General features: G+C 32.5%; 2 protein-coding genes and 1 non-coding gene across 3 annotated transcripts; 1 reads left to right on the top strand and 2 right to left on the bottom strand.

Moving 5' to 3' along the window:
* The first annotated feature begins 6,183 nt into the window (after window positions 1-6,183).
* LOC123208335 (probable glucuronoxylan glucuronosyltransferase IRX7) lies at window positions 6,184-8,516 on the top strand. The gene is made up of 4 exons (XM_044625788.1): window positions 6,184-6,805; window positions 6,881-7,242; window positions 7,328-7,578; window positions 7,690-8,516. The coding sequence occupies exons 1-4, from the start codon at window positions 6,520-6,522 to the stop codon at window positions 8,153-8,155; spliced, it is 1,365 nt and encodes a 454-aa protein (XP_044481723.1). The 5' UTR covers window positions 6,184-6,519; the 3' UTR covers window positions 8,156-8,516.
* Window positions 8,517-10,260: 1,744 nt separating this feature from the next.
* TRNAY-GUA lies at window positions 10,261-10,350 on the bottom strand. The gene is given in 2 exon segments: window positions 10,261-10,296; window positions 10,314-10,350. It is a non-coding gene; the product is annotated as a tRNA-Tyr (tRNA).
* Window positions 10,351-12,225: 1,875 nt separating this feature from the next.
* Window positions 12,226-14,056, bottom strand: LOC123198616 (xyloglucan endotransglucosylase/hydrolase protein 31-like). The gene is made up of 4 exons (XM_044613338.1): window positions 13,686-14,056; window positions 13,496-13,596; window positions 13,173-13,390; window positions 12,226-12,819 (listed from the first exon to the last, which is right to left on the bottom strand). The coding sequence occupies exons 1-4, from the start codon at window positions 13,882-13,884 to the stop codon at window positions 12,459-12,461; spliced, it is 879 nt and encodes a 292-aa protein (XP_044469273.1). The 5' UTR covers window positions 13,885-14,056; the 3' UTR covers window positions 12,226-12,458.
* Window positions 14,057-21,340: the final 7,284 nt, after the last annotated feature.

The following is a 21,340-nucleotide window of genomic DNA, read 5'->3' as shown; positions in this document are numbered from 1 at the left end:
GTTGGTGCTGTTTCAGACTCTGCAGACCCATCAGATCCGCAAGATAATCATAACCATTGCAAAAGTCGCTAGATGGGCCAGGCCACGTAAAGCAATAAAAAGAAGCCAATTTAAACACGACCTTGGCTCAGTATTATGATTGTAGGATCAGCAAGATTATCTTATCGAATAGATAAATGAAAATTAGCATGGCCCTGCTCAAGGATGACACGCACAAAATTGACCAAAATTTGAAATGTTTTTTCAAGAACAGCACCTCAAACTGAAAGTATTTTCTAAAAGTTGATCATTGACATCCAAGAAACTGAAAATTTCTGCTTGGCGCTCTACTTGGTTTTGACTGTAAAAAGCAATTGGCCGTCAAACAATATGCCGTCGATAGCTAGATGTTTTTCTTTTTCTTCTTTCTTAAACATTTGAAATAGATTAAGTGTTGATCCTATCAGGGCCAGTTGTAGATTACATGGCTGTGTTATTGGATTAGGCTTGGACTCTCGTAATAACAAAAAAAAGTACATCTGCTCAAAAGTAATGGAATAAAAAATGAGAAATGGTCATATTTTCTTCACCTTCTTGCTCAATCTAAGTACCAGAAGGAAACTGAAACCACTCTATGCATATGAACAGCCTTCCTAGCTAACTCAGACATCAAAGCATAAAGAGCAATTAATCACAAATTCTTTTGTTTTTTCTTCTCTTTTAACCAATCTTTGGCATGCTATTCATCCAAAGTAATGGGGTCTTCCTATCTCTTAGACACCAATTAAAAGCAATCTCCAATCACTTGGATGGCTGTCTTCATCAACAGAATTTTGATTTCACCACGAAAGAAAGTGGAACAAAGTGACCAGTTTTTTGATATGTTGGAAAGTAGAGCAACTAATTGCTTTATTTTTTTTCATGTTATTATTTACACAATAATATTATCCTATAAAAGAAAATTCACACAAGACAAGTACATTGTGAAATTGGTAGGTAATATTATGTAGTAAATTTTTATTATATAGAACAATAATTAAAATAACATTATTTTAAAGGTTTATATGATTTTCGTCAACATTCTAAAGGTCATATAGATGTAACAAATATAATAGAGTTAAACGAATTTGTCTTAATATATAAACGAGGTTTTAATTAAAGATAACTCAATAATTTCTACATATATAATAAAATCAACACACACAAACCCATTGTTCGCAACCATACTTAATCACCATCTTTATACTTGGATTTAATCAAGTTTTTTTTTGCATGAATTCATGATTTTTGAGTGAGAATTGGATAATGAAAGTTGGTATGTAATAAATCCTCTTCTCAAAAGAAGCTAATTTAATTAATTTTCCTGATATATCCGATAGTTAAACTTTAACCGTTTTCTCAATTGTTTAGGAAGAGGTATGCAATCGAATTTTTGAGAGTGCGATCAATTGTGCCAATTTTAGTAGACTAAAATCCAAACAAATTTCAGGCCATATTTCAGTCAACCTCTTAATGGCAGTAATCTTGGCCGATGGGGGTATGAATCTGCTTTAGCCTTCATTTTTTCATGACATGCCCCACAGACCAGCTGGGTTGAAGGCATTCATGTCATGAGTATACTTTTCTTTTCTTATATCTTTTTTTAATTGGGGAATTAATCTTTGTATATAACTGTTATTGTATTATACATATCTCAGTCTAGTTTGCAACTTGTGATCAAAATTATCACATTTCTAGTGAAAAAATAGTAGCATATAATCGTATGATAAGCATTTAGACAAAACTACCCTCATCGGAACGTTACTCAATACGATCAAACTACAAAAATCTGTATCACAAAATTCAGTATTGATATTATAGCGAGGATTACACTAACAGTTTTAATGGATTTATAATTATAGATAAGGGTCGTAATAAATAATACGAAAAGAATGTAGTAAGCTTGCGGATCAGTAATCTTTTACAAAATAAAATTACTTAATCTATAATAATAATAAAGTTTAGAGGGTAAATAAGTTTATATTGGAATTTTTTAGTGTGAGTCTGCATGAACGTGGAAACATTGCAGTATGCATTTTATAATTGTCCCGTCAGACAAAAGGCAGCTTGTTCTATTCATTTTACCAATAATTCATCACATGCATTTCTAACTTTTCTAATGAAGAGATGTATGGCACAGCATGTGAGTGAACAGGTCATACTTCAAAGCTGTAGGGTCAGTGCCCCGAAATGTTTCACTCTTTAAGATTCAGTGGAGGACCTTGTGCCCTTTTTCTTCAACCCTTTTATGACTTTTGGGTTAGGAGCATAGCCCCACCATTTGACAAGTATATAATTGAGTGAAGCTTAGTGTTTTCGGTTGAATGTTTATCCGCCAGAGGAATGTAATCTTAATGGACCTTTTTGGTTGCTTAATTTCAATAATGGCCCCATAAATATAATATAAAAAATATTAATAAAACCAGAGGATCTAAGGCCCCCGTAACATTCAATTTATAGCTAAATAAAAGTGAAGTTAATTAGTATATACTCCTTAATTGCAAAGAAAATATCAAGAACTCATGAGGTAGACCCATATTCTTTTTCTTTCCTCCAATATTTAAAAATTTATATTAAATCCTTCAAATGGTAAAAGATCAACAGAATGTGATTATTCCAAGTATATTATTAATAATATGTGCACAAAACTTTGAATCCTAAAATAATAATGTAATTCACTCTGATTTCAACTTGTCTTTGTCCAATCTCCAATGACCAAATCAACCTCTTCTTCATGAAACACGTTGCGAAGAGAATCGGGTATTTTCTGTCTTCCAGGTACATAATTGATTTTCATTTGAAATAAGATAAACCAAAACACAGAAAAGCCCAATACATGTGGATCCTACACCTTGTGTTTTCTCAGAAAAATGTTGAATCCAGACGAATGAAATCTTGTGACAAGATAAGAGTAATTGCGACAGGATAACAACTGTTTTGTTTGACCGAATGCACTGGCAATTGTTGTGTCTCAGCTGTTATAAATGGTACCCATTACTTGTTATCTCTTGCTCCAAAAATGCACTTTGGCCTGGAGTGGTTTTACATTAGCACAACATTTGGGTCATCTAAATTGAACTTTTTGTAGCTGGACAAGCTCGCCCAACCAGTATTTATTTTGTGTCTTGCGGCCAAGTTTATGATAATTATTTCATCACAAGCATTCAAGCATATTATATGATCCACCCATACAGGTGAATTTTTTATGATTGAGTAAAGACTTTCCTAACTTAAAAAAGGGGATCATACAGATTAATGATAGGCAAATTAAGATGTTGATAACTCGGAGTGATGAATCGTATCAAATCTAAAAACAAAGATATATAATTACACCCATGATGAGCATAGTCCAATACAATTCCAACAAATCAAAAAAAAAAAAAAAAGGCCAAGAGACTTGCTCCCGCCTGAGGCTAGATGTAATTTCAAACTATTACCCTTTAACTTTTAAAAACCAAAATTTTTATTCATAAGCAAAATTCTATTAAAATTTTTAGTTAAAGTTAAAAGGAAAAAACAATCATTTAACAAATAATTTTAAAAATTAAAGTTTCATCACATTTTTTTTCTTAATTTGAAAATCTAACATTTCCCCACCCAAAGTTTGCTCAGTCTTTGGCCGTGTTCATTCTCCCACCATGGCTATCTCTCTCTGCCGACTTGTTTCCACCTACCAATTGAAACAATTAACTTCGCTGAAGATGATTTCTTCATCAAAGGATATTATTATCGTCAATGGGTGGAAACAAATTAACACGAGAAGATAAGTCAGGAGAGAGAATCAATGCAATTGGAGATGAAAACTTCACCGTTTTCGATGATGATTTTAAAATTTTAGAGTTGAATTTGTTACTTTTTAAACTTTCAATAAAAAGAATATTAGTTTTCAAATTAAAAAAGAAAAATACAAAAAAACTTTAATTTTTTAATTTATTTTGTTAAATAAGGATTTTCTTTTTAACATTAATTGAGTTTTTTAACAAAGTTTTATTTCTAAATAGGGTTTTAGTTTTTTAAAATTTTGCAATTACACCAACTTTGGGTGGGAGCCACTCTTTTGACCAAAAAAAAAAAAAAGAGTTTGGTCAAGGTGATAAGATAGATAGTGGGACCTGCCTGGAAAGTTGATTTCAAAATGTGTCAATTTGAAGCAAATATTTCTCCGTTTTGGGTTCAAGCTTAATGCCCACATATCGAAATTGAAAGCAAAAGCACATCCTGTGAATTCCATTACATTGATCTATCAATTTTATGCACTTAACATGCAAAGATCCGATTCATTTGTTCATTATTATCCAGGAAAACTGTGCATGGTCATTTGGGAATTGCGATTTTGTTTGTTTCTTGTGGAAAGTAGTGGCCTCAAATCACCATTTAGATTGAGGTTTTCTTTTTCGGGCCGGGCCAGGACGTAAGAATTGCCAACATTAACAATTGTACGGAAAGCTGCATATAACAGGCAATGAGTGTGCTTCACATCAGTCATTTCTAGAGTGGATGATGATGGGAATCTTAAGATTTGATAATTAGATAAGGTTTTGTTGAATCAGGACATTTATATATGTAGTGGTCAATAAAATTATATTAATATTTTTTATATATAAATAAAATATTATTATATAATTAAATAATTTTAAATTAAAAATAATAATAATTTATTTTATATAAATTATATATTTAAAATATACATATATAATATTATTTTATAATTATTAGAACTAATAATAAAATTAATATGCAAAAAAGGTATAGATAAAATGTTCATTAAACAAACATTTAAGGGATTTTATAATTTAAAGTACATATATTTATTCTGAAAATAAAAAAGATTGTAAAATAAGTTGACATGATTAATTTAATTATTATGACCTTATCAACGACATGAACAATTTTTTTGATATAGAAATTAAGAAGAATAGGTAAAATAAATATGTAAAATCAAGTAGTTTCAATTGCGATAAAAAAGTAAATTAATTAAAAGGTTAAAAGACTTATTCCCACCTAAGTTTTTATTTATAAAATTATAAAAATTTGAATATTCATGTATTAATTTTAAAAATATAATTATCATTTAACTAATAATATTAAAAAAATAAAATTTTATTTTTTTAAATTTTATAAATTAATAATTTTTTTTATAATTAAATTTTAAAAAATTATAATTTTTTTTTGAAAGTTTCAAATTTTTAAAGATAATTTTCTGACTTCTTTTTATGCTTTATTGATGGTGACTCTCCTTCCTTATAATCTCATGTGTCTGACACCAGACTCATTCCGACACCGCGCTCATCCATTGTTTAGATGAACCATACAACAAGGCTCTTTAAGCAGCAATTAATATTTTTATTAGGGGTGGGGTTGGTGGAGGTGAGGAATGGTTCTGCAACCAACATTCAAAATGGAAGGCTTTTATATTCTCGAGAGTCAACAATTTGTTCTTTACATGTGGTATCAATACCAAGTGGACCGATTCCTCCTGTCAAAATTATTGAATCCCTCTGTCACTGTAGGGTGCGTGACTGACATTAACAAATCAAGATTTCTCCTAGGTTTTTCCCCCCCACCAAATTGATATTCCAAGAAAAAAGTAATAAGCAATGCCACTTTTAATAAATTAAATTATTAACAAGGGCAAAAGGAATCTAAATAAATTGAATCGAGATCGGACATAATCTATAATTTGAATTAACTGTACAATCCTGAAGATAATTAAATAATAAACTACATCTACACCATTTTAAGTTATTCTAATTAAAGTTAATCTCACTTTTAACCATTCTTTTTCCATTTAACATATTCCCAAAGTAGTCGTCATAAATGAACTTTTTTCTAAATTTAGTGCCCCGAATATATTTCCAACCTGTACAATATTTATGACACAATTAATATCAACCAACTTTGCCTGCGACCATAAATTGTGTTCTAAGCTTCTGAATCAATCTGAACCGTTCATCCTCCCTAAATCTACGGCTGCAGTCTTTTAGTACCTCCATTTGGCAATGCTTGCAACTGACGCTGAGTCCCAACAGACGGTTGTTAATGATGATGTCGAGTTGATTATATCGATGTTTAAGATAACCTTATCGTTTAATTCAGCTCCAGACTGTCAAGGGTATTTAAGTCATTTAGACATTAACAATTCGATTGATGTTACCATTGCCAGCAAAAACTTTTCTTTCACCCGGCTGGCTTTGATTTTCTTTGTAGCCATGTGACTTCCCTGCTATCCTCTGTTTTCACTGTAAAATCCGCTCAAACTTTTCATTTTTATTTTATTATTTTTCATTCTTACATGCAAAATTTTAGATCTTTTTTTTTTTTATTTGTTCAAATTTGTGTGAAAGATTAAGAATTGAAGGACCAACAAACCCACATCTTCCATCGCTCTATCGTCGTCTTCACTTCTCCACAAACCAGAAACTGAAAGGCCCATCTCACCTGTGACCTTAACCTATCACCTTCCGAAAGAAAAGTCTTTTATCTTTACGAGTTTTAAATGAAATGGAGGAGCTCAAAAGACCCATCAAGAGGCGAGGCTTCTATGTCAAAATGAGGTTACTGCATAAACATGGGAGGCAACAGGAGAAAAACGTATGCTTCAAATATTACAAATGGGTTCTTTGGTTTTCTTTAACTCTTTACTTCTTCACGTCTTACTTCATCAGCCACAAGCCTATACCTTTATCTAAAACTCATTTTGCTAACTCAAAATCCAACCTTCCTTCTCGTGCTCTCGTTGAATCGATCAATACATCGTTTCGACAGCAACCAAAGAACAGTAATAAAGGTATTAAAGTTAATATCTTTTGCCATTCCGATCAATTTGTTCTCGTAATTAATCATGTAGACTTTTTTTTAACAGGGGCATTGAACGATTTGAAGATATATATTTACGAGTTGCCATCAAAATACAATACAGATTGGCTATCAAATGAACGGTGCAGCAACCACTTGTTTGCTTCGGAGGTAGCAATCCATAAAGCACTCTTAAACAGCGATGTACGAACATTTGACCCATATGAAGCGGACTTCTTCTTTGTGCCCGTTTATGTATCCTGCAATTTTAGCACCGTTAATGGGTTCCCTGCCATTGGTCACGCTCGCTCTCTCATATCCTCCGCTATCCATTTCATCTCATCTCACTACCCATTTTGGAACCGGACTCAAGGCTTCGATCACGTCTTCGTCGCTTCCCACGATTATGGCGCCTGTTTCCATACCATGGTAAGACCAAGACGCCAATGAAAATTATTGAAAACATTTATATAGTTTTTTTTATAATTTATATTTCTGTATTTGTGTTCTGAAGGAAGATAAAGCAATTGCTGATGGAATACCAGAGTATTTGAAGAAATCTATAATATTGCAGACGTTTGGTGTTAAGTATAAACACCCATGTCAAGAGGTTGAAAATGTTGTAATCCCACCATATGTTTCGCCGGGAAGTGTACAGAAAACTCTTGAGAAAGCGCCAATGACCGGGCGACGTGATATTTGGGTCTTCTTCAGGGGTAAAATGGAAGTTCATCCCAAGAACATCAGTGGGCGTTTTTACAGCAAGTAATTATCTTTCATCAAATTTTATTTGTTCTAATCAAACTTGTAATCATGGTCTTTGTCTTGTTTAAGCTTTTGCAATCATGTAATTAACTTTTGCTTTTTACATTTCAGGAAGGTAAGGACGGTCATATGGAGAAAATATAATAATGACCGGAGGTTTTCTTTAGAAAGGCATAGATTTATCGGTTACCAGTCAGAAATTGTACGGTCAGTGTTCTGTTTGTGCCCACTGGGATGGGCTCCGTGGAGTCCGAGGCTGGTTGAATCGGTTGTATTAGGATGTGTGCCGGTAATAATAGCGGATGGCATCCAGTTGCCCTTCTCCGATGCCGTTAACTGGGCGGAGATCTCGTTAACTGTGGCTGAAAAGGACGTGGCACGCTTGGGAACGATTCTTGAACGCGTAGCTGCGACCAATTTAAGTAATATTCAAAATAACTTGTGGGACCCGAATGTCAGGCGGGCCCTACTTTTCAATGACCAGGTCCAGGAAGGAGATGCTACGTGGCAGGTTCTTTATGCTTTGTCTCAGAAGCTAGATAGATCGTACAGAAGGTCAAGGGTTTCTACCCAATAGGAGTCGTACACGTAGGATAAGATTATTGAAGAATGGAGTTGCCAGCTAAGGTACGCTTCTCCCCACGTGGATGGAAAATAATGGAGGACAGCTGGTTATGTATGTTAGAGCAGAGGGACGAGAATTTTAATACGGCGTGGTGGGGACCAGTGTGATCGGAGGTTAGATTTTTTGGGAGATAGGTTGGCATGACGTGGCGTGGATGCTAGTGCGGTCAATACGAGAAAACATTGCACAGCTGCCTTGTAAATGTGGAAAATAATTTTTTCGATTATTTTTTTAAAATAAAAAATGAATTTATAAGTTAATTACTAATACAATAATACAAATAGCTGGCTCTGAAAAGGTTACTTTTTTGCTAGCTTACGTTGAGTTATAAATTTTCTTTATGAAAATATCTTTTATCAGAATGAAAAAAGAGAGAATTTTGATGAGACACAATAATTCCATATGTACCCCTATGGTGCGTCTTTAAATGCATCGGGGCCTGCATTGTTGCACAGCTTTTGGGAAGTTTTTACCATGTTTTTATGGTGGTAAATATTAGTCTTATGACAAGGTAGAGAGCAGCCAATACCAAACACAGTTACTTGAGAATGATAAGGTAAAATGTAAGGGGTGAATTGTCTTTATATGGTTCAATCAAATGAGAAAAAGGATTAGGCATTTTTTTTCTTTTTTTTTTTGTAAGGATGGAACTTTTCTTGTGCAAAACACGAACAGAAAAGAAGGGGTTTTAAAGGGCAAGACATGGTGGCAGCTAAGACGTGTCAGAGCTTTAAATAGCGTGGGACGGATTGTCAGTGGTCACGGACAGCCCATCTGAACAAAACGAGCCACGCTGGGCGCACTAACTCACAAATACTACGCTCTGTTCGAATTTCGGGAAATTTTAAGAAAAATTATGTAAGCATTTAGTACCAACGGGTGTTTTTTCTGTTAGAGGAAGTGGGCCGGTGACTGTTGGGTTGGTTGGTTGGTAGGCTTCGTACATTCATGGACTTGTACACTTAACGTGGATCCTTCTATTTTACAGGTCTCATGCCTTATTAATATATGTGTATGTGTTTAAAAATAAATTATTATAAAATTTCTGATTTTTTATTTTCAAAATAATTACATTACCTCAAATTAATTATAAAAATTTAGACAAAAACTCTTTTATTTATTTATTTTCTACTCAAACCATCTATATCATCGGATCCTCAATTGGTCATCATTTTCTTTTATCTGACAATATATCTTATAATCTTAATCTTTCAATTTACACCCTCTTTTATACCATCATTTAATTCTCGTTCGGTGATATGTAACCCTATGTGAGGTTATTGTTAATTCTTCTTATGTAACTATAAATACTTATATTTCTCATTTTTCACACTCAAAAATATATAAGAAAAAAAAATGTAGAGTTCTCTTTCGTCTCTTTATGAGAGAGTGAAAAAATCCAATGTCCCCAACATTTATCAATTAATTTATGCAGATGAATCAAGAAAGTATTGTTTGATTTTAAAACGTGTTTCAAATTATAACAAGTAAAAATACTCTTACATAAAATACTTGAAAACATTTTTCTCGAAAAGAACTTTATAATATTTCCCTGCGTGTAAGATTTAAACCATATATAAAGACTGTTCAAGTCTTATTTTGATATTCAAAAATACATTTATTTTATTTCAACCAACCACTAAAATTCAATATATTTTTTAATTTATTTATAAACCTATAAAATACTTCCCATATATATATATATATATATATATATATATATATATATATATATATATATATATATATATATATATATATATATATGTCAAGCATGATAATAATAAATGCTATAGGTAGTGCTTTATGCATAATTTTTGTATATAAAAAAATAATGTATCATTATGTGATTAGATAATTAAAAATTAAAGATAAAATAATAATAATTAATCACATAATGATATATCATTGTTTGTGTACATAGTTTTATCTTAAATCTAAACATAAAAGACTTTATATATTTTAAAACGTTTTGAACAACGTAAAATGATGAATTGAAAAATTAATGAAAAAAAAAAAAGATGAAAAGTATAAATCAAAACGAAGTATTTGCAAAATCCGACCTGCCGGATTCGAACCAGCGACCTAAGGATATGCTGCTAGAAACCCACTACAGTCCTCCGCTCTACCAACTGAGCTAAGGTCGGCTCTTAGGCGATGATCTATGTTTAATTTGTTGACCTGGATCATTTATGTTTTACTGGTGGAGATAATTAGTTGTAAAAATTTGTGGATTATAACGAAATTGTAAAGTTCTGAAGTGTCCATCATAAACAGCCACGAGAAGTTATGAAGTTATCCTTCATAATACTTCTACTGATTGATCATCATATTACTGGCCTAATAAGACCTAATAGACCTTGTTTTAAACGAGTCCAAGAAACATACAAGAAAAGAAAACAGGGACATGCTGAGAAAAGAAGTATAAGTGAAAGAGACTTCAGAAATATCGAAGAGGCCCAAGCCAAATATTATTAGCCATCCCACAGAAGAACTGAATGCTATTAAGTGTTATGTGCATTCTCTATAGGATTTATTTTGTTATTTAGTAAGGTCTAAATTAATCCTCAATGTTGAAATTAAATTTTGAATGGGAGTCTACACATCTAGTTTTGCTGTTGAGATATGGCAAATGAAACGAATGTTTCCCTTTTACAAGAATTAAAGTACCTATGATGTTTAAATTTCTTTGTATTATCCTTAAATTCAAATAAACAACAAACATTATATTGGGGTTAGAATCCTCCCATGATGGGTCAATCCTACCCGTTTACATTAACTATCTTGGTGTAATTGAAGTAGGTTATTGGTAGTTGGACACATATAAAAGTTTAATAATTGTCACATGATTAAAGGAGTGGAAAAGAGCATGAAATTATTAGCAAAAATACACAGAAAAGGTGTCTCCACTCCTAGGATCAAAGTACGTAAAAGACAAATTGTGTTGTGAAAATAAATAACTTTGGATTGCTTTGGATGATGCCGATCAATCCAATGAATGATTCGATATATTCCGCATATGCAATTTAATATATTTTGATTTACAGAATTGATATGATTTTTTCCAACACATTTATAATTCTTATTTTTTAATTATAAAACTAAACACCCTCCATACTTTATAAAATGAGTTAAAACAAGCCTCGAAATCTTGTTATTCCGTCCATTTCTCTGTAAATATTTACGGGGCGTTTAGTTTAGGTAATATTTTATTATTAAAACAGAAAAATTACTTTAAAGATATATTACTTAGAAGATTATTGAATATAAATGATTACTATATTTGATAAAATTTGATAGGTATGAATAATTATTGTGTTTGGTTAAAAGCAATAAAAGATTACTAGTAAATTATTTTATTTAAATGCCCTTGAATATAATTGTTTTTAAATATTTTTTATATTATTTATCATATTAATTAAAAATAAATTTATTTTTGTCTCAAAAATTTAATAAATAATAATAATAAAATCAAGATTACTTTGATAATATTTAAATACCTAAGGTACTACCTATATTACATGTCACTTCAGTATTGGTAATAGAAGATTATTATAATATTTTATTACTGATAAACTAAATAAGGAAATAAATGATAGATTACCAAAGTAATCTTCAAAAACTGAAATCAAACGGCCCTTAAGGGTTTATTAAGAGTCCCGATTGGTGAGAATTGAAATCTGGCTAGATTTTCATGCTTATAGAAGACAACTATAACGTCAAATTCAAGAATCCGGATGGCAAGCAAGATGCCACACCATTCTATTTTAAATGCCTTACTAAAGGTAGAATTGATTAGATTCTTACGTAAGATATGTGGGGAACCATATACCTCTCTTTGTGTTTGATGATAATCATTTTCATGGACTTTTTTGGCTCCTATATCTAATAATTGATTCCCAAATCCTCTTATTATGCCCACAGCTACTTAAATTATAATTATTTATTGATCATATTTCTACCAACTTTCTTTTCCCAAGCTAAATTTCTTTGAAATTCAAGTGATTAACAAAGTCTTTCAGTACTCCAAATGGGAAATAAATTTTATTCATTACAAATTCAGCAAACCAGACGACCCATACGATAACAAAAACGACAATACCTTCAGCATGATGGAGTCTTGGACGCTTAACTACTCTTGCACCTTCTCTTTGCAAAAGGAATCCATCTCAAGAACCTCCAAAACTTAATGTAATTGTGATTATATAATAAATAAATAACACACAAAATCAACACATCAATATTGTAATTAACCTTAACACTCGGGTGTTTGGGTATGGTCTCTTTTGGGGTCATGGCAGTAGTCATATGCCAAGTAGTTTCTCTGTACCCAATCCATTGCAGAGAGTTGTTGTTGGCTGAGGTCACCTGATTCGGACGGCGAGGCGGAGGGTGGGTGGCAGGAGGGAGATCCATCGGCAGTGCAACCAGTTAATTTGAAGTTTTTGTATCTACCAACGAAGGGTTGGTATTGATAATCGGCTTTGTATCTTCCATTGTCAGTAGCCCATGATGACGCATCCCATATTGAACCATATAGATACATTGGCCTTAAGGGAAATGTGGCATCGCTCTTCCTTGGATACCTCCTAATTGGCACATCATCCACAAGGAATCTGTTTGACACATTGGGGACAAGTTTGTAGAAGACGGATTAATTCACATTCACACAGACAACAATAATTTACTTTTTTTTTTTTTTTTTGATATATTAATGATTGGCAAAAAGTTTTTCACTATGAATTTTGTCTCAGGCACATACCGAGGATTACTTTTCATATAAAAGAAATATAAACTAAATAGTAATACCGCCACCTTTTCAAGAAGACTGTTAAGATACGGACAAAAGAAAATTGGCAATTACATTATGCCCATGTATAATACGACGTTTATGAATTGTATGCTATTATTTGTATATTATAATTACGTTGAAAAGAGTGAATTTATAATTAGTGAAAGTGATACTAACATAATCTCAGTCGGGGTCCATAGGATAGCATAGTTATGGAAGTCTTGAGTAGGATCAAACCAGAGATGGAACTTCATTTCTCTTCCAATAATATTTCCATCGCCACTTCCTTTTATGTATACGTTAGTCTGCAAAGTATAGGGCTTTCCGGGTATTGTTCCAAGGAACTCAATATCAATTTCATCATGGTTCCCAGGGTGATCTTCGTTGTTCGAAAGCTATCATATATATACCACCATGAAAATTCTATTAATTAGATAGAAAAACATTACAGAATTATACTCATTTATCATAAAATGAAACGTGTTAACGATTTTTCTCACATAGAGAGATGTAATAACTCCAGCGGTGTAACCGGGTTGGAGCTTGATGGCAGCTCCAAAGTAACCAGAACGGTACTGATGAAGTGACTTAAACCCACTTCCTGTTGAGAAATTGTAGCAAATAAGAAAACATCAACTACTTTAGTAGTAATTGACAAAAAGGACAAAATAGAGGACAATTTATGGATACCTGAGCTTCTATCAAGCCAGATTGTTAACACGCCCTGGTCTACTCTTTGATGCTGAGGACCCCATAGGTTCCTAAATCCTTGATCAAAGCTTAAAGAACTGAATTCGGAGCTAGGGTAGTAGCCTGGTGACGGTTGGCCCTCAACACTGCTGCTTGAAGAAACTGTGAGAATGAGAATGAGGTAGAGAATGGGAGCCATGGGACAGTGTGAGGAGAAATAATGAGAAGAGATAGTGAAGTGAGCAACTCTTGGAGACAAGAATTAAAGCTGGGAGTGCGTTTATGAAAGAAAAGTATGGCGACACTTGGTATAAATAGGGAGATTAAGGCCCGGCTCAACAATTAAGGTGATAAGTTAGTTGATAGGGAGTTATGCTAGGAGACAAAGCACTGAAATGTTGATGATAAATTAGGGGAAAGATTGCTCAACTTGTGGTTATATTTTATCCTTTAATAGTTTGCTCATTTGGAGAAGCAATGAAAAAATTTTGGCCATTTTTTCCTTTGGTGTACTTGGAATAACGTATGCAATTTCAAGTTTGACTAAGTTATGAATGGGAAACCAATCAATTTAATTTTAATAAAATTGATTAGTTAATTTTAATGGAATTATCGATGGTGCAAAAATGACTCCAAAACTATGAATCGGGACATTTAACCTGAAAAGATGGGTGGGGTGCTGCTCGGTCGGTAGCTATGGTTGCTTCAAAGCATCAACAAAATATAGAACTATAGTTAATAAAGAGCAAATGATGACTATAAATAAACAACATTAAGTCAACTAATCATGCTTTAAATTATATTATAATTAGAAAAGATAAATTAAGAACAATTCTCAATTGGGCAACTCATTGACAATTTGGCTTTTGGGTGCTGTTTGTTTTGTCATATTTCAGAAACATGTGTAGTTCCTGTACCTGAAATAGATCGATCCACATTAGCTCATATATTTCTCTTTCATATGAACACAATTGATGGACCTGACCACGATGAGCTTGTCTTCGGATTCCATTCTAATTACCCCAGTACAGCAAAGATAGATTTCACGGCATCTACACCATGTGATATTTAATATTTTTACCGGTCAGTATTGTTATTAGCCACATGTGAGGTTATATGTACATATAACCACACGATTTATTTGTAGTTTTATTCAAAGTTTTCTTCCCACAAAATACATGATCTGCTTAATATAAACTATTTATTGGGAATTGCCAAGAGTTCAATAGGCGACGTTTTAGCTTGCTAGCTCTAGTACATGAACATGTATGTAGATGAGAATGCGACTGAAAGTAGCAAGGCGTTGTCGATATATGTGATTAAGATTGCCGGCCTCTACATTTCTACATCGCATATGGTTTCACACTCTGATAAGAAGCGACGGTCAGTGCTCTTCCAATAAATTGTAGGGTTTGTGAATGATCAATCAATATGTAAGCATCATTAGGTTTGTTGAAGTGTCGGCCAAGCTGCCCCATCATGCCATGGCCGTCCAAAGTCCAATCAAACACACCCTTTGTTGTTTTCTATTTTCCATGGCATGTAAGCACCATTTTGTTTTCTGTTTTCCATAGCACCTATATGGAATACATATGGCCCCAATTTATATTGAAAAAATATCCTCTTGCATCTACATGATCGGCAATTAAGCATTCAAGACATTGTTTATTAATGTTGACATTATAAATATGTACGAATGAATTATTTCGACTGTAATGAGTATGCCTATAGAGAAAAATTTAGAGTTCTAAAATTTGTACAAAATAGGATAAATGAGACGTGTTATCCTATTTTATATTTTGTTTTAATTACTTCTAAAATTTTTCTTGATTAACTATTATGATATTTTGTTGTTTCACGTTAAGTCTTTTCTCTTATGTTTATTTTTTAAATTGATATTTGGCTTTAAATAAGGCCAAATGACTATCTCCGGCTCTATTGCCGACGACCTCTCCCTCCCGAAACATCCTCTCCTTCCGACGATCTCTTTCCTTCCATTTGGACTCCCGATCGGAGTCGAAGAAGCCGTGGAAGACGAAGAACTTCGTCAGGGAAGATGAAGTTCTTCGTCTTCCCAGTCATCATCATCTGGTCAGCTTCCCAGACGACAATGAGACGACTCGTCATCCTCTGGGAAGACGAGTCGTCTTCATCTGGGAAGACGATACCAGACGACAAAGGTGAGATCGATCAATCTCGTCTTCGTTGTCTGGAAAGATGATTTCTCTTCCCAGATGACTTCTCTCTACTCCGGATGAGTTGGGGTAGAGTTAAGGGGAGCCGTCGGTGGAAGAGAAACCGTCGGGAAGGGAAGACGGCTGGCGATGGCATCGGAGAAAGTGAAAGGGTTTGGAAATAAACCCTATGGGGGGAAATGCGATCTTTTCAAACTTAACTTAGAGAAAAAATATTAGTTTTTAAACTTTTAAGGGGGGAAATGAGATTAAATTTTCAAGGGTTAGAGTTTCGTTAAATTTAACTAGTCATGGGTGGGTGTTTGGTGTTTTTATAGTTAAATGTTGGAAACTTGAGAAAACATCAAACCTTAGGTGGGAAATAGTCGTTTGGCCTTTAAATAAAGTATAGATGTTCTTTTGGACTAGTAGAAACCATGCAACAAATCAATTATACATTTTCCTTCTTTTACGATTTGATTGCTACATATTGTTTTGATAAAGAAGAGTGGATGTATTCAATTTTAGAAATACAAGTAATCTTTCGAAAAGGGAAAGACTGATTCAAATTGAATCCAAATTATAATAAAAAATCACTCTAACTTGCCTTCTTAATTTTTTCATAACTAGTCAATAAATGTTATCTCTAACGCTCTATCAAGAATATAATCGGATTCAAAAATTTGTTCAAGTACAAAATAAGTTTTACTCAAAACAAGCCTAAATATGAATATAAGGTAAACGGATATAAATCTAAATACAAACTGGAGAGTAATAGATAAAACAAACTGGACCTCAAACTTGAACTAGAATAGAGGACATGCTTGGCTGGCGAACCAAACATGGTTCGTATCATTAAAAAAAATAAAAAGAATGATATCGTTTAGGTGAGTCAAACCCACCAAAAAATGAGCCGAAAAAAAGGTTCACCTTGTTTGAGTTTGATTCGGTTTGAACCTAACCCTAATAAAGAATATTATCATTGTTTTCCATTCAACCGCCTTTTATATTACATAGTAATTTAACATTGTGTATGAGCCTATTATTAATTTCCACCATGTTGCACATATAAAATTTATGACAATTATATTGTATAATGGCTAATTTATCATAACAAAAATTTAATTTTTCATTTAAGATTAGTTAATTCTAGTTAGAGTAAGATCCCCACAAACAAGAACAAGAGAGCTCAGGGAAGATCTTTCTAAGAGCATGGACAAGAATAAAAGATTGAGCAAAATTATGCAATCAAGATATTAATCTCTCAATAAAAGACTCCTTGATTTGTGCTTAATTTTCTGAAAACATAAAGAGAAAAGCAACAACATATACGAGGAATGCATACTATTCCACTTGTGAAATCAAACTGTTCCAAATTATCGTTCTTATAATTTTATATTAAAAAAGTTGATGTAAAAGCCTGATCAATCGTAATGGAAGACATTGGAAAGCCAAGTGAAAGTCCGTAAACAGATTCTCAGGGCCCATTTTCTTAATAATACAACCATAATGGTTGTTAAAAGATTAATTTGAAGTGTCATTTTGATGGTTAAATTTTGGCCCTACGAAAACATTGCTTTCGTCCTATCTTTTATTAAGATTTTATGAAAACAACTTTCATGAGCAAGGGCAAATTTATTTTTTAAAAAAAATAAAAACTGTATAAGGTTGATTCAGTGTTCAAGTTTTAAATGATTTAAATTTGGCTTTTTTTCTTTACCCAGAAATTTAAAGCAACAAATATTGTTTGTTTGCTTGTTTAGTAGAGTAAATAGAATGTTGATGTTGGCCTCTGCATCAAAAGAAGAAACTTTATCCTGCCGACATTTTGATATTGACCTTGAATGAAATAAAAGTAGATAGAAGCACCATCCCTTAAGATGGTTTAAGAACGGGCCGCGCATGAGGTTTTGGAAATTAGTTGGTTGCTCTTGGTACAATACGGACGTCATTAAAAATTTAAAATAATATATGCATGATTGGTACTTGGAGCATCCGAGAGATAAAATTGAAAATTTTGCCAAGTGTTAAGTATACGCAATTTCAAGGGCTATGGCCTACAACTTGTCAACTCTGTCCCTTGATTCAATGTTTTCATGTGACCTATACTTTTGTAATGTTTTATTGAAAGGCCAAACGACTATTTCTTACCTTAAGTTGTGATACATACTTAAAATTATATTCATAAAAGGCCAAACGACTATTTCCCACATAAGGTAGGTTGGAATATCAAGTTTCTATTTTTTAACTATAGAAATATCAAATATTTTCTCATGACCAGTTAAAAATAATAGTGGTAATGGTAAAATTGTCATTTTCTCTATAATATTAAAAAAATAAACTAAAATATAATCTATTTTTACCCCCCTAAACTTTGAAAACTAAAATTTTTTCTCAATATAAATTTTAAAAAATGGAAGTTTCATCTTAGGGTTTGGTTTTGAAATCTTCGGCGACATCTCCTGCTCCATTGTCGATGGTCTCTCTCTCCTGAGACATCATCTCCTTCCGGTGATCTCTTTTCTCCCATTTGGAAGGTCAATCGGCATCGGAGAGGCCTTAGGAGACGAAGAACTTCGTCTTTCCTGATGGAGTTCTTTGTCTCCCAAAGCGTCTCCGACACCGATCGGCCTTCCAAATGAGAGAAAAGAGATCGCTGAAAAGAGAGGATGCTTCGGGAGGAAGAGACCGTTAGCAATAGAGCCGGAGGTTTCAAAACCAAACCCTAGGGTGAAATTACCATTTTTTTAAACTTAGGCTAAGAGAAAATTTTAGTTTTTAAAGTTTAGAGAGGCAAAAAGAGAAAAAAATTTTAGGTGGTAGGGTTCTGTTAAATTTAACCGGTCATGGGTGGGTATTTGGTGTTTCTATAATTAAATGGTGTAAACTTGACATTACAGCATACCTTGGGTGGGAAATAGTCATTTGGCCTTAGTAAAATGTAAACAACTTAAAAACTTATTTATTTATTTAAAATTATAATTAGAGTTAAAAGTAAAATTATCATTAAATAAAAAAATTTTAAAAACTAAAGTTTTATTCATTTGTCTCTCAGTTTAAAAATTTTATAATTTTTCTTTACTCAAAATTTGAAAAATCAATATTTCTCCCATAAGGTTTGCAAACTATCACTGAAGACAATGAAGTACATTACTGCTGGCAATACTGACTCTCTCTCCTAATTTATCTTTTCTTGTTGATCAAATCCTAACACTAGCAAAACTGATATCCTACAATAAAGACAAAATCATCTTTGTTAGAGTGTCTTCGTTTCAGACGAAGATGATTTTATCCTTCTCTTATACGAAGATGATTGTCGAAGGTCTTAAACAACCACATCATCTTCGTCTGAGACTTTTGACGATCGTATTCATTCGAGATGAAGACGATTTTGTCTTTGTCAGAGGGAATTGGCTTCGCTAGTGGTTGAAATTTGAGCAATAAGGAGAGATAAGCTAGAAGGGAAAGCCAACGTGACCAAAGACGACCATCTCCAATGGCGGTTTGCAAACCTTAGGGGAAAAAATGTTGATTTTTTAACTTTTGGATGAGAGAAACGCGAGTTTTCAAACTTAAAAGAGCAAATGTAATAAAAACTTTAGTTTTTAATTTTTTTTTTTTGTTAACTGACAATTTTACCTCTAACCTTAACTCAGATTTTAAATTTTTTAAATCTCTGTAGATGTAACTTTAAGAACATATTAAAACTTGGATGAAAAATAGTCCTTTGGCCTTTATAAGACTCTGGAAGTATCTATTGCTCTGTGTTACCACTAAAAGTGATAATAGATCGAGTCATGCAGCCCATTAGGACCATGCATTGGGCAAGGGTGAGCGCTGTCACCTGGTAGGCCTTTGTGTCACACTGGTTTGACAAAGACTCAGAGCTTGGGACATGGCTCATGCCCTATGACCTTTTAGGTGGTGCCTCTATCAGCTTTTAATAGATTGATTCATTAAATTATTATATGTAAATAATTTGTAATTTTAATTAATTTATTATTATTTGACAAAGACTCAGAGCTTGGGACACGGGTCAATTTTTTCCTTATCAGACTGACATGGGCCGTGCCAAATTTTTAGGACATTAGCCCCACTTTGACACGTAATTACCATCGACCTTAATACTTTCCTATGACTAATCATTCTTAACACTTGCATTTGCCTTCAATTATAGATCAAGCCTAAGCCCAATTTAATGCCTTAAGGCTCGCATCATGCTTCCTTCCTTAATTGAAGGAAATCCGAAGTGGCCCAAGCACATTGATGACACTGATTTAAAGAATCTAGCCTTTTGTGTACTTAAAACATGCTGGACTGGAGTGTGTCTACTGTTCATCCTCCGACTTAAAAATGTAAAATTTGAGAAGTTAAAATTATTTTAAACTTTAAAAAAATAAGAGAATGATTAAGAATCTTGGAAAATAATAAATAGTAGATTTATATTAATAGAATAAAGAAGAATATAAGAATGATAATGCATAAGAAAGAACACAAGAAGAAAATATAACCAATATTTTGTGATCAATTTCATGTTTCCCATTACCCTTTTTTATAGTGTTAACAAAATCTTTGAGTTACAAAAAATTTGATAATATTGTAAGGTTATAAAACAAGCCATTTACCACCCAACTAAATTGTCATTTGATTAGATCTCAACATTTTACAACTAAACCAAATTCAGTTTTGATTAAATTTACCATTTAATTATTAAATAGATGATTAGAGCCTAACATTTTAGATCTAAATATGAACATTTGGCCATTACACTCTAAACTCTAAACACAAATTTGAAGACTAAACCCATTCTGCTAGACCCATCTTCAAACTTTAAACATTTTTAGAGACCTATTTTAAAATGATAATAAAATTATATGTATTTATTTTGAGTATATAAATAAATATACACTTAATATGTATTATTATATGATTAAGTGATTTTAAATTAAGAATAAAATAACACTTACATGATAACATATTTAATATATATAAATATATATTCATATATATACTAAAAATGAATATGTATAATATTATTCTTAGTAAATACCTATTAAACAAACCAAAAAATCGAAGCTAATAGGAACTGGTTTTTCGTAAGTGTACTAGACATGCATAAAGCAATGAGAATCCGACAAACTAGGGTTTCAAAGGTTTTTTTTTTTTTTTTTTTTGTGAATAGGAATGTGAAGAAGACGAATGAAAACTTTTCCTTTTTGAACTTTTGGTCTACCTCATTTTTTCAACTTTTTATTTTTTATTTTGACATTGAAATCTTTGGTAGATCTCTTTTCAAGTCCTTGCCCCCTAATATCTTGACTTAGATTTTTCGTTTTTCAACTGAAGCAAATTGGTGAAGTTGTCTTTTTATTATAGATGTTCTATTAACTAAGTTATGTTCTAAGAGAAAACGTAGTCGAAAAAGGTGTTTTTAAGCAAACCCTTGTATGGAAAATATTAACAACTCTTTTAAATGATATA

Source organism: Mangifera indica, chromosome 2 (assembly GCF_011075055.1).
Source record: "Mangifera indica cultivar Alphonso chromosome 2, CATAS_Mindica_2.1, whole genome shotgun sequence".
Classification (NCBI taxonomy): Eukaryota; Viridiplantae; Streptophyta; class Magnoliopsida; order Sapindales; family Anacardiaceae; genus Mangifera; species Mangifera indica.
Note: the sequence above shows the minus strand (reverse complement) of the source record. Positions and strands in the feature narration are given on the sequence as shown.

Excerpts from the sequence above, each read along its gene's own strand:
- LOC123208335 (XM_044625788.1), top strand. The coding sequence starts at position 6,520 with ATGGAGGAGCTCAAAAGACCCATCAAGAGGCGAGGCTTCTATGTCAAA. Across the intron at positions 7,243-7,327 it reads GCGCCTGTTTCCATACCATG|GAAGATAAAGCAATTGCTGA; the intron begins GTAAGACCAAGA and ends TGTGTTCTGAAG. Across the intron at positions 7,579-7,689 it reads AGTGGGCGTTTTTACAGCAA|GAAGGTAAGGACGGTCATAT; the intron begins GTAATTATCTTT and ends TTTACATTTCAG.
- LOC123198616 (XM_044613338.1), bottom strand. The coding sequence starts at position 13,884 with ATGGCTCCCATTCTCTACCTCATTCTCATTCTCACAGTTTCTTCAAGC. Across the intron at positions 13,391-13,495 it reads GAGTTATTACATCTCTCTAT|CTTTCGAACAACGAAGATCA; the intron begins GTGAGAAAAATC and ends TATATATGATAG. Across the intron at positions 12,820-13,172 it reads TGGACCCCGACTGAGATTAT|ATTCCTTGTGGATGATGTGC; the intron begins GTTAGTATCACT and ends TGTGTCAAACAG.